Source organism: Barbus barbus (assembly GCF_936440315.1).
Source record: "Barbus barbus genome assembly, chromosome: 14".
In the NCBI taxonomy this organism is placed as follows: Eukaryota; Metazoa; Chordata; class Actinopteri; order Cypriniformes; family Cyprinidae; genus Barbus; species Barbus barbus.
This window is the reverse complement of record NC_136742.1, coordinates 2,536,520-2,550,632: the sequence shown is the minus strand read 5'-3', so window position 1 is coordinate 2,550,632 and position 14,113 is coordinate 2,536,520. Positions and strand designations below refer to the sequence as shown.

At 38.1% G+C, this 14,113-nt stretch overlaps 1 protein-coding gene across 12 annotated transcripts in view; it reads left to right on the top strand.

The window, feature by feature from the left end:
• LOC306880535 (protein 4.1-like) overlaps nt 1-14,113 on the top strand; it is a 113,278-nt gene that overhangs the window by 20,738 nt on the left and 78,427 nt on the right. For all 12 annotated transcript variants that reach the window (XM_079434114.1, XM_079434108.1, XM_079434107.1 and 9 more), the window contains exon 2: nt 13,485-13,629. In XM_079434114.1, coding sequence (XP_079290240.1) covers nt 13,498-13,629 — 132 coding nt within the window. In that variant the 5' untranslated portion in view covers nt 13,485-13,497. The remainder of the gene's footprint in view (nt 1-13,484; nt 13,630-14,113) is intronic.

Here is a 14,113-nt window from a genome sequence, read left to right as displayed (position 1 = left end):
ATTTTGGAGAATTGATACAGTATCAGCAAACAAAATATCGCGATACGTGTATCGATATATTCTTACACCCCTAATAATTAATATCTTGAACTTTCTCTCAGGTTTTCTGCAGAATCTCAATGATCTTCTCTGCAAATGTTTGATATGATGCAGTGATTCTCCTGATGGCAGCATGTTGGAGCTGCAGGAGGTGTTTGATGAGAGATCGTGAAACACACTGTTTCTCTGTGTAATAATGTGCTGGTGAGACGCTCACAAACACACACACACACACACACACAGAGAGATGTGCAGGTGTGTGTCGTGCAGAGGTCGCAGGACACTCGCTCCACAAATGCTCTTGCTTAAACGCGTCATGAATAATTCATTACTTGCTGGAGTGGAGTGTATTCAGGGATGTTTCCAGTTTATTTAAAACTCTTAAATGAGGGCAATTTGTTCCAGCCCAGCGGGTGCGATCGCGCGGATTCTGTGTGTGTGTGTTCGTGCTGTCCTCTGTGTGTTCAGTGCTTCCCTCTCGCTTTGACCTTCTTTATTGCTGCTGAGTTGACATGACACAAACTGCATGCGTAACCAGGAACTGCACGTCTCCATAGCAACCCTGAGCCCCGGCAGCAAATGGGGGAATAAAATACGAAAGAGATGAGAAACCGTTTGTCTCTGAACTGTCAAACACTGACCTTAAAGTCAGAAATGGCTGATGTTTAAAGAGAGGCTCATTTAACCTGCTGAATGTGAATGTCAAGTTGTGTGGCAACAGGCAAATGACGCACTGTATACTGATCAGCCACAACATTACAAGCGTTTGCATCATAACGTGCTGCCGAAATCGCTCTGAAGCATTGAGGTGTGGACTCCACCAGACCTCTGAACGTGTCTGACTCCAAGGAATTAGCAGCACATCCTTTAAATCAATAGTTTACCCAGAAATAAAAATTTGCTGAAGATTTATTCACCCTCAGGTCATCCGAGATGTAGATGAGTTTGTTTGTTCATCAGGTTTGTAGAAATGTGTCTCTGCATCAGTGTCTCAGCAATGGATGCTCTGCAGTGAATGGGTGCCGTCAGAATGAGAGTCCAAACAGCTGATAAAAACAACACAATAATCCACACCACTCCAGTCCATCAGTTAACATCTGGAGAAGACAAAAGCTGCATGTTTGTAAGAAACAAATCCATCAAGATGCTTTTAAACTGTTGTTTCCGGCTAAAATTGGAGTCCATAATCCATAATAACGCTTCCTTCAGTGAAAAAGTCCATCTCCTGTTGTCTCTCACATCAAAATCCAGCCTCATATTTGTTTAGAGCTGTTTTGGACTGGTTTAGCTTGTAAACACTGCTTGATCTGTGCAGACTTCTCTCCTGATTCAGACCAGAACACCTTTTCACTGAGGAAGCGTAATTATGAATTATGGACTTTTATTGTATTTTAATAATATACTGTATTTTAGTTAAAAACATCGTAATGATGGATTTGTTTCTTACAAACAGAGCTTTTGGCTTCACAAGACATTAACTGATGCAGTCAACAAATGCAAATTTTTTTTGTTGTTGTTGCAGTTTCCTTAATGGTGTAGAAATTAGGTACTGCATCTTTAAGGCTTTTGTATGTAAATAATAGGGCTGCACGATATATTGTTTCAGCACCGATATCGCAGGATGTGCTATGTTTTGTATTAGGGGTGTAGCGGTACGCGTATCGTGTATCGAACGGTTCACGGGCAAGTTCCAAATGGAAGTGATCATCCCTATCACCTTGGAGTGAGGACTTTGGAGTGAACAGGGCACATGCGAGCCATTATGTAGTCGTTTGGGATGCACTTAGTGAAGGGAGCATAATTTCCTCATTATCTTCAGCTGGGATGTTCCCGTGACAACACTGCACGTTGTCCGTCAGCAGATTCGCTGATGGACACCTGCATAAAAAAATATACTAAAATATATAATATATTTTACATTTTAAAAAGTTTTATATATATTATTTTTAATATATTATATAGCATATTTAAAAAACTTTTAAAATACAAAATGTGTGTTTATTTGCAACAGTTATGCTAACAACAATTATAAAAAACAAAAAAACATTTATGACATTAAAACAGCGACATCTGCTGAAGGACATTGTGCTGTGTTGTCACGGGAACATCCCAGCTGAAGATAATGAGGAAATTACGCTCCCTTCACCAAGTGCATTCCAAACGACTACATAATGGCTCGCATGTGCCCTGTTCACTCCAAAGTCCTCACTCCAAGGTGCCCTACAAAACCCATAGAGAAAAATCCCTTTTGTAGCTTTAACACAGATTTATTAGATTTAATTTATACAGTGAAGACTATGCTGTGTTGTTTTACATTTGATTGTTCAATTTCTGTACCTGAATGCTGTTAGACTTACCTGAAGAATATAAAGCACTGTTTATATCATTTGTATAATTTTTCTATTATATTTATCTATGCTTGTAATTTGTTTATTTTCTATGCTGATTTATTCACCTACAAAATCATCTCAATCATTGATAATTTTTTTTTCCAAATGGAGCCGTTCAAGTCATCTGGTGATTTTTTTTTTTTTTTTTTTTTTTTTTTTTTTTTTTTTCATATCGCAATATATATTGCAGAAAAAAAAATCACAATGTGAGTGCAGCCCTAGTAAATAAGTGGTGTCCTAGTTAGCTTATTTTTTTTTTTTAAGTCAACATGAAGTTCACTAACCAGTGCACATTATTGTAAAACCTCTTCAGTTTTTCATCAGCCTGTCTGCTGACATCATGAGGGCTGAGTGGGCGGGTCTGAGACTATTAACCAATAATATCACAGTCTGCTTTAATAATCCAGTCAAATCCTGATGGATGAGCTCATGAATACTGTCAGGGTTTGTGCTGGAGTTTGTGAATGTCACTAGCAGTCTTGTGTAAGCTGATTTACACACTCCCTTGAACACACACACACTAGTGGTTGTAGTTATGAATGAGTTGCACACACACACACTCACAGCACAGAATAAGTTAATGTGCTCACATTCCTCTCTCCAGTGTCCTGCAGCCTGAGTTTATTTCCTCATGAGTGTGTAAGCATCTGTCCCTGAAGACATACCTCAAACGAAGTTTGTTTTCGTTCTTCATTTGCGGGCAAAAAGAAGTTTGAAAAGGCTGAGCGATGGCATACTGTTTTCGAACATCCCAACACCCCCGCGCTGGTGTAGATTAATGTAAACATTAGGGGTGTAAATCGGATGGTTCGTCACGATAAGATACGAAATCGATTCTCATACCCAGCGATACGATTTTTGCGATACCTCAAAAAATTCTACGATACGATTACGATTGGATTCGATACAGAGTATATCGATCGATATTTCGATATTATGATATGATATTATATACCCATTTTAAACAACAATCTACATTTTTATTAACTCACAAATGCAACCAAAATATATATAACATGAACATTTATCTGAAATTTTTACATCCTGTACCTCAACTGGGACATTCACAACAACAACAACAAAAAAACCCTTTTTTTCATTTTATTTTATAAATAATAAAGACAATAAACAATTGGAAAAACAACTCTGGCTGCTACTATGGGCTCACCGGCTCGGTGCTAAAAATACAGATAACAGATAACCAAATTACATAAAATAGCAGAAAATAAATACAATAGAAGAAAGACACAAGTTCAATAAACAGTGCTTTTCAGGGTTTTCAGCTCAGTCTAAAATAAACTTTCAGGTACGCTACAGAAATATAATAATCAAATGTAAAATAACTGCATTGTCTTCACTGTATAAATGAAATATAGATGAATCATTTTTGATGATACAAGGGTTATTTAGTCAGGAGCAGTGAGCTCTTGTGTTTTTCTTTGACAGCATTAGATTTATTATTAGTTGGCTTTCACTTTAAGAACGAAGCACGGATTTAATATACTGATACACATGCCTTTTCTTTCTCAAATGTTACATTAAGAGACATGTCTAACTGACTCTGTTTACTAGGTTATTCGTCAAAACACGCGTTTTGATATAATTTTGTCTGTATTCATTCATCCATGCACAAAAAAAGCGGAAGAGAGCTTAATTTAGTATTTGCGGGGTGTAGACACGGTTGTCTGTGTGTGTGTGTGCGCGCTTAGTTTAGTTTAACATTAAGAAACGGTCAGAATATAAGACTCAATGCTACTACTACTAATAAATATTAATAAATCTTTATTTTTAAAGGAATAATCCCTTTTGTTTTCTTTTTAATTTTAACAGTAAATCTCTGTTGTGCAGCACTTTGTTTACCAAAAAATAAAAGGGTTTAATTTTCATTTGATTAGGATAAATTAAATGAATGTTTTATCCCTTCATCTGATTACCAGAAAAATGAAGAAGAACATTTTATAGGGCCCTATTATTGTTTAAGAGAGGTTTAAAATACAGGCCTGTGGTGCTTCATTTCTTTTTGTTAATTCACCATTTGTAAACTGATGTTTACTGTTCATTTCTTAGAAATATCAATAGCTTTTGTATTAAAACTATATTCACTGAATGTAATAAAAAAACCCGAGAACCGAATCGAATCGGGACATCTGAATCGATACCCAGCCCTGGCGGTAATGCATAGACGGACATTATGTGAAAATGTGGACAGTGCTAAAATAAAGGTGCCTGTTTATACGACAGATATCGATGTATTGTATCGTCAGACATCGTATCGATGTATCGACCCATATTGATGAATTGTTACACCCCTCGTAAACGTGTCGCGACGCTCGTGCGTATGCGGTAAACAACGATGGTGTATCTAGGTCTTTTTATTAAACTGGATACATGATTACACGTTTTTATATTTTATGTGGTGTCATGATTTGATAAAAACAGGTTTATTATTGTATGTTCTTTTGGCATTTCATTTATTGTATACCATTTAAATGTGCTTATTGAAAGAACAACAGCAGCAGCAGCAGTATGGTGTAACACTTATTTGAATCGGCGGGCGGTAGATGTATATTTGACAGTACCATTGTGAAAACTGTAACAGCCTCATCTTTTATACATAACCAAAAAGTAGACTAACTATATGGTTTCCATGGTGTGTGCATTGAAAAACAGTAGCCTAAAGACATTGTCAATTACAAATCCACATCAACTGATAGAATAATTAACACAATAATGTAATTATATTCCATACTTCTTTAACATATTTAGTATATGAATTATTTAATAATACTCAATATGAATATCCTACTTTTCTGCCACTGTACCAATGTTGCTGTTAGTGTTACTACAGTAAAACTATGGTAAATGTGGGTGATTTGTGGATTGAAATGTCTTCTAACTGGATCATTGTTGCACTGTTTCTGCATCAGTGTTGATGAGAATAACAGCTCCCATTTATTTGGCTTTAAACTAGTTTAAATTAAAGAGACGTGATTTGCTCTGGAGAACTCTGAGCTGAACTCGAGTGCTTCTTACTGGATTTCACAGCGTTGTTTTGCGCGTGTAATCACTGTATTAAACGCATCCTCTCTAAGCTCGCACTGCGCTGTTTTCTTTTGAGGCGAGCGGATAAAAGGTCAGTGTGGTGCACAGTTCAAACGAGTACCGCTTTTGACACGTTTGCCGTTTAACATCTCTATCACGCACAACAGAGTGACAACGACTATCAGTTAGACAATGTCTTTTATCCAGGGTGTTTGAGTTTGTTACACCCTTCGCTGCAAACACCTCTTAAGAACACAGAATAATGCAAGTGGCCATTTTTAATTGCTTGTTTATTTTTGTAATCGTGGCTTTGAACGATTATGCAATCGTGGCATCCATAATCGTAATCGCGATTAGAAATTCGATTAATTGTGCAGCCCTACTGTCCTGTGTTATCGGCCGTTTACAGACTTAGTAATATTACTACACAAATTACATTTTGGGAAATGATTGTAATCCAGTTTGTGTGCAGTTCCGAAAAGCTGATCGTGTGTTTGGAGCAAAAACTATCCGGTCCTGATTTATGTCCGATCAAGCGGAGCGTCGCTCTCTTTCTCTGATGACGCAGTAACAAAATCTTTGGTCTGTCTATCCAATGAAATCCATGAATATGTAACCGTATTCACGGTATAGCAAAATCCATATCGTGGCACAACATAATACCGGTATAGCGCCCACACCTATTTATTACATCTAAGAAGTTAATCAAATTCATATGCTACATGTTAAGCTGTATTTAGCATGTGATATGCCAGCTGCTGACAATTATTTAACCTTTCAATTAGTTGGAACAACTTGTGTTTTTAATGTAATCATAAATAATAGCTCAGTATAGTTCATTGGTTGAACAAATTCATCAGAAAGTGTCATAACGCAAAGCTTGATGGACATGTTTTTGTGTTTTTCAGTGTGTAGTGTAGTTGTGAGTGTTGTGTGTGACAGGCAGAGGATCTGTCTCTGTCTCTCTGCTGTCAGGTGACTTTAATCACTTCTTTCTTTATTGCCGTCACAAGTCTCAGATTTGGTGTGATGAAGTGAGCGGAGCAGCAGATCAACTGTCTGACCGTAAAAACGCTGCTGGTTGAGTGTTTAACAGGTTTTGGACCAGTGAGGTTTCGCTGTGGGCGGAGCTCGCCACAAAACTGGAAACCAGCTGACCAATAAAGTGCCACTTGTGAAATTCAAAAGCACTAATAGTCATGCGACACATGTAACTCAGTTGCAGTGTAGTGAATGTAGTTTTATGGTTCTGAAGAGCCTGTGTCATGTTTCATGGGCCGTCTCGTCGTCAGATTCAGATGAGAGCGGTTCAGTGTGTTGGAAATGAAACTGCTGGAGTCTTTCTGATCCACATTTCCTGTGGATGAGCGGCGGTGGAGCTGACACGAGCTCTCGCTGCGTCTGTCTAAGAGCAGTCAATCAACCAGCAGACGAGTGTGCTGCTCTTAACGCTGTTTGCATTATTACTACATGATGCTCCGAGGTACTTGGAAGGTGAAAGTATTGTTCTTTGCATTTTCATAATGTTTTTTGGCCGCATGATGTGTGGATGTATGATTATGACAGTCAACATTGTGCAGGTTCTTTCAAACTCATCTGAAGTCCAGACTCAGATATCAGGTCCTAATGAATCTTCATACAGTATTAAGTCCTAATTTTAGTGACTGGAAATTAAGACAAAAGAAGTTTGAATCCTTCAATTTGTATCTTGTGACCATTCAAACAGATAAAAGTTCTCTAATGCATCAACAATTGTTTATAGAGAACATTTTTTTTAATGTCAACCAATGACAAAAAATACAATAAAAACGATGTCAAGGCTTTAGTAATATTTTAAATATTACAGTAATCATGAAGTCATCCTGACGGTGAGTCTCAACCAGCAGCGCTCATTCCATTGACTTCCATTCATACACACGCAAATGCGTCAGCCTGGAAACGCTAGCCCATGCGAAGATATTTTGCATTTCGCTGCATAGCAAAGTTCAAATTGGGTGAACTGTGTTCTGCGAATGATGCACGTGATTCCGTGTGACCAACGGTAGATCGATACGTCACATCATGACCTCCTATCTGAATTAAAAGAACATAAATTTAAAAGTAGATTGTATGTTTTTACATTTTAGATGTATTATCATTTGTTATGTGTTAAATTTAATGTTTTAAATAGACGCTGTACAGCGTGATGTCATATCACAACGATTTGATTTTGCATGCTCAAAGTCTAGTGTGACCGCGGCTTAATGTGTGTTTGCTCACATGCAGAGACCGAGGCAGCGCTGCTGTTGTGTGCTTATCATGAGAAATGTTTGCTTTCAGAGCTTTAGTCACACACAGATATGAGATCCAGTGCTTTGGATGTCATTCAGACCTGTGATGCCAAAGCAGGACGCCTGCACAGATCACACACACACACTGATGACCATTAGAAGAGGGCTGGGTTATATGGCCAAACATATTATTATAAAACATTAGTTTTTTCCATATCTATATCACCATTAACAGGGAAGGAAATGCTTTTCACATGTTTATTAGACCTTGAGAATGAATGTAAATGTGTTTGTTCACAGTTAAACTCCACTGGGTAAGATACCTTTTAATTTCCCACATTCAGTGTTTTCCATTTTATTGATTTATTTAATTGATTTTTTTCATGATATATTAATTAATAACACATTTAAAACATAAAACATAATTTATGACAAAACTGTGAATTTGGGGAAGTCGTAGCCTAATGTACAGAGAGTTGGACTTGTAACCTGAAGGTCGTGGGTTCGAGTCTCCGGTCCGGCAGGGATTGTCGGTGGGAGTGAAATAACCAGCGCGCTCTTCCACCCCACCCTCAATACTGAGGAGAGACCCTTGAGCAAGGCACCGAACCTGTGTGTTCACGGTGTGTGTGCGCACTTGGATGGGTTAAATACAGACAAAAGTCCCTTTCAAGGAAAGTCTGTTCACTCGGCCGCCATATTTGCAACGCCCCCGGGCAGCTCAAACAAGACCAAGTCCTATCTAAATGAATGGGGGAATCCTGAAATCTCAAAAACAGCTCGCTGAACTCGCGATTTAATTACATATTTCAAATCGGCAACAAAATCTGAAATGAACTGCCCCATGAATGTTGTTTCTTATGCTCAAATAGCGTTTAAAAAGCGTATTTTTCAGGCTAGACCAGCCAGTGTGCATGCGCAGCTCCAACATGCTTGTGCGCATCAGCTGGTCCAGCCTCAGGTTTCTAAGGGAAACGGAGCTTCTAACGGCTGCTGCAGTGATGCATTCACTTTACCGATCAATGATCGCCTCTTTCATTTAGAAGGGGGGACTATCCCGCCATATTGCACATTCTCCCATTCATAAGTATAGGAGTGAACCGTCTTTGTATTTCTATAGTCTTTGAATGCAGAGCACAAATTCACCATACTTGGCCACACATCACTTCACTTTCACTAAATTAAAATATGAATGAAGAAGAATATTGGTTTTATTATATTTAAAATAGATTATTATTATTATTACTTAGAGAAGGATATTTTAGTATACGGTAGTAATGTATTTCTGTCATAATTTCTTCAGTTTGAACAGGTTGCCGTGAAGATCTTCTAGTTTCAGTGTGTATTTGACAGTAGTTTTTCTCAAAGTAAACCGTGTAGCTCTGCTGAGGTGACTCTCAGAGCTGCTCTGGAGATGAAGTTGATGTCCTCATGCAGTGAGACGAGCATCACGTGTGTTTGAGTTTGTGTAGCAGATGAAACTCCAGCCCTCGTTCATTCACACAGAACATACAGACTCATCACACATGCACTGACCGCTGCTGTCGCATTTATTTCTGCTGATAGATTAATGCATATGGAGTAAAAATGACCAGAGCTTCTCATCGGTATATAAGCATAAATTGTATCGTGATCTAAAATTATATTGCTTATATCACCCCTTTTCTGCTGTTAATGCTCTCAGAAATATCAACCTCAATGCTCTCATGTGGCATGTTTGAGATTGACTGACAGACGGGTGGTTTTGTGTGGCTCTGGATCCTGATTAGTTTTGACAGCTTGTGTTGATTGTCATCTGCAAGCATTGCAGTTTGGGGATTAGTGTGTTAGGACACACACACACACACACACACACACACACATGCACGTCTGGTCAGCTATCCTTGTAGGGACTCTCCATAGGTGTAATGCTTTTTATACTGTACAAACTGTATTTTCTATCACCCCACACCTAAACCTACCCCTTACAGGAAACAGTCATTATACAAATTTGTGTCCTCATGTCACACACACACACACACACACACACACACACACACACAGTCAATCCATCCGTCATGGTCCTCATTCTAGATTCACTCATGAATGATGATGATGATCCTTGTCTATACGAGGTTTCTGAAGCAGGAAGTCAGCGGAGGTGCTAAGAGGAAGTGAATGTTCTGTGCTAGTAAATAATCAGCTTCACTGTCCTGCAGTGAGTTTCTGAGTGAAAGAGGTAAATGCGCTGTAATACAGTGATGTTATTATGTGTCAGGATTAGCAGGAAGAAACAGATGTTATGATTATGAGAACTGGCCCTGAATCAGTGTGTTTGACTGCTGTAGCTCAGCTGGACACTCACATGTAGACTTGAAACCCATCATGTGTGTGTTTGTCTTGAGTCTTGACCAGAGGAGCAGCTGCTGCAGTGAGTTCATGACTGTTACACCATCAAACGATGAGTGCTTTCTGTGCTGTATTAAACATTTATCGACATTTTTGAGAAACAAGGAAAAATCAATCCCAGAAACACACCGATCTCTTCTGCTCATCAAGCCATCCAAAATACAGTAACATCAGTAATATTCTGAACTATGATTACAGTTTAAAATAATTGATTTCTGTGATGCGCAGCTGTATTTCCAGCATCATTACTCCAGTCTTCAGTGTCTCACGATCCTTCAGAAATCATTCTAATATACTGATTTGCAAACATTTCTGATTATTATCAATGTTAAACAGTTGTGCTTCACAATATTTTTGTGGAAAACTCTGATGCAGTTTTCAGGATTCACAGATGAATAGAAAGTTCAAAAGAGCAGTATTTATTTGAAATATAAATATTTTGCAAATGCATTTAGTTACCGTCACTTAAGAATTAACAAGAAAAGCAGTTTATAAACTTTAGTGATGATGCAACACTGCCTCGATTGTGCAAGTGACATTTCCTGTGTAAGCTATACAGCGTGCAGCTCGCTTATAGTGCAGATGCGATGTGATTTAATGAAGAAATATGAATTGTACCTCACCTTCAGCATTATAATTATTTCACCTGCGCCGGACAGAGACTAAGACGGTGCCGCTGCATGTCGTGCCAAACCTCTGGCACACGCGTCATCAGCTTGAGATCAGTTTTTTGAGATCGGCCTTTTTAGAGACCGCCGATCAAGCATCCCAAAGCGATTATCGGCCGATAGTGATCAATCGGAGTGTTTGTGCAGAAGCAGCTTGTGGGTCAAAGCATACATGCGCACACACACACTCGTGTCACGTGTGTTTGATGATGATGATGTCACGCATGTCTTCTCTCTCCCAGCGTGTTTGCAGTGCTTGCGTCAGTGGTTTTCCCCTGGCCGAGGGTCAGCTGGATGTCTCTCTGCTCTGTGTTGTAACAGCTGTATGCTCTCAGAAACTTCCACAATTCCTCCAGCCCTTCCCTTTCAACCCATCTTGAGGGAACGTTGTGCTCATGAGCGTCCTGATAAACCTGAGATGTGTATGTGTGTGTGAGATTGATTTGAGAACACGTGCAGCGGATCTTATTCAGGAGAGTGCCGTGTTTCATTCTCGGCGGGAATGAAAAGGAGGCTGTGAGGGACTGAAGTACAGCAAGTTCAATGGATCTGAGTGTTGTTTAACAACATGCCAAAACTAAAACTTCATAAACACAATGCCATGTGATCTAGGACTGTGTTTTCATCTGTGTAACATTGGTTCTGGTGTAGATCCTGACTCAGGCCTGCACTGACATTAGTGTTGGGTCAGCGGCCCAGGACGGGATCTGCAGATGTTTTCACACACTGACCTGCAGATTTCTGTGTCGTGCTTTGAACATAGAGGATGTGAGTTATTGACCAATTTGCTGCTGCTGATGTCATCGAGCCGGCGGCTGATTGGTCTGTCAGCTGCTGCTGATGTTCCTGCAGTGCATCGTGGGTCGTCTCATGAGCGCTGCATTGAGTGTGTTTGTTCAGCTTGTGTTGTGTGTCAGTGGAGCTCAGACACACACACACGCATTCAGTACTGTGTGTTTGCTCATAGTGGGGTTTGATGGCTGACTCACAACATGATAGAGTGTTTTGATGCTTTTCATTCATGATGGATATGATTTTTTGTTACCACATAATAGCACATTATTTTCATGACTTTTTCACACACTGTCTGCTCTCAGAAAGAATAGACTTTTTTTAAGTTGCTGTGCCTGTAGAAACATGTAGCTAACCTTTCCTCAGCACTCATATATGGCTCTATGAAAATATTAAATTAATAACTTTCTTTCAAAATGTTTTTTTTTTTTTTTTTCTGTATTTCATTTTAATGGTTAAATCAAACAAAAATCTGTTTTATTTTCCAAAATTTCCCAAAATCTTTTCCATTTTAATTTTCTAGATTCCATATAATGGTGTACTTAAATTTAGTCAAAAATGTATCTCATCCATTGATTTCATAAAACTGTAGCAGATTAACAACATTTTTATAATAAGAGTCCTTTTTTCAAACAAAATGCTGCACAACAAATTTACTGTTTAAATTAAAACAGATGTGAAAAGTGTATATTCTACAGTACAACAGTAATATTTGTGTGATTATTTCTTTAAGTCACCGTATATGAAGCTGCAGCCCTCATTCACACAGAGACACTCAGGACAGCTGGACTTCATATTCAATAGCAGTGTATTTGAGCTTTAATATTCGCAGACACTAGTCCATATCGTCATGCCAGACTCCATGACATTCCATGCTGTATTGTGAATTCCATTCTGGATTCTGGACCGGATTCCTTTCGTGTATTATGGAAATCATAGGGCCCTGCTCATACAGACACATTTGCTGTCATATCCAATAGAAAATACAGCTATATCAGATATATGCATTCTAACAATCATAACAATCACACATCGGGGATCTGGAAATAAACATCTGTTTCTAACATGGAGATTCTTCAGCATTAGCTGGTATGTTTTTCTTGTTTGTCTTCATCATTAGTTTACATTCACGGTTGTATGTATTGGTAAATGATGAATTAACATTAACTAAGATTAATAAATGATTAAGAGTTAATTTTTGATAGTTCATGTTTACTAATGTAGTTAACTAATGTTAACAAATGCAGCATTATTATAAAGTGTTACTACTTCATTTTCTACATCATTCAAAAGTCTGGGAAGTCTGGGTATACCTTGCAGAATCTGCAAAAATGTTCATTATTTGACCAAAATAAGAGGGATCATAGAAAATGCATGTTATTGTTTATTTAGTACTGACCTGAATAAGATATTTCACATAAAAGATGTTTACATATACTCCACAAGAGAAAATAATAGTTGAATTTATAAAAATTACCCTGTTTAAAAGTTTACATCCCCTTGATTCTTAATACTGTGTTGTTCCCTGAACGATCCACAGCTGTGTTTGTTCGTTTAGTGATAGTTGTTCATGAGTCCCTTGTTGTTTTATCAAATCGGTAGCACTTTATTTTACAGTATAGTACTTCCCTGGTGCATACATGGTAAATATTTTGTACCTACAGGCAAATGAGTGGTAACACAAGGTACATGAAGTGTATGTACATGGTAACAAATAAGAAACACAGCTATACTAAATATACATTAGTAAGTACAGTAAAGTATCTAATTAGTTACCATGTACGGGCACTACCTGTAAGTGACTGTTCTTAGTTGAGTCTGCGTGTGTTTCCCGCAGGTTTTATCTGAGATGATGAACTCTTTAAAGACTGGCATGTTGTTTGTGTGTCTGTTAGTGTGCTGGGCGTGATGACGACAGAGGTGGGATCAGAGACAGATGTGAAGAAGGAACCGGAGAAGGTTCCTGAAGTCCAGCAGCAGACAGACCAGCCTGACAAACCCGCTGACAGCGCCGCCTCGGTCAGCGCCGACCAACCACAGGTAGAGCTGATATCAATGCATGCTCTCTAATCAGCCAGAGCAAAGCTACACAATACTAGGCATCTCAGCGTAGTAAATCATGTGAGCAGAACCACATGTGTAATAAATACTGTATTACAGGGTTCTACACTTATTTTTCTTTGTTTCTTTAAAAAATGTAGGAGCACAGTCAAGAATTTCAGGAGCACCATCTAATCAATCAAAAATTCTGATTAAAAAAACTATCCTTTCCGTTGTGAGGTGATATTTGACTCCTTAAAGTGATTTACAGGGAATTTTGTTAATGCCTTTGTAATGCCATTTTTCTAACTTTATTAATAGTATATCATATGTTCAAAAAAATAAAAAAAAATTAAGCTTTTTTAAAATTTCTAATTAAAACAACTAAATAAAAACAAGTAAAATAAGAAGTATAATAATAATAATAATAAGTTACCAATCAAATGAAATAGGCATTACAAAAAATGTATTTGTACTACAGAGG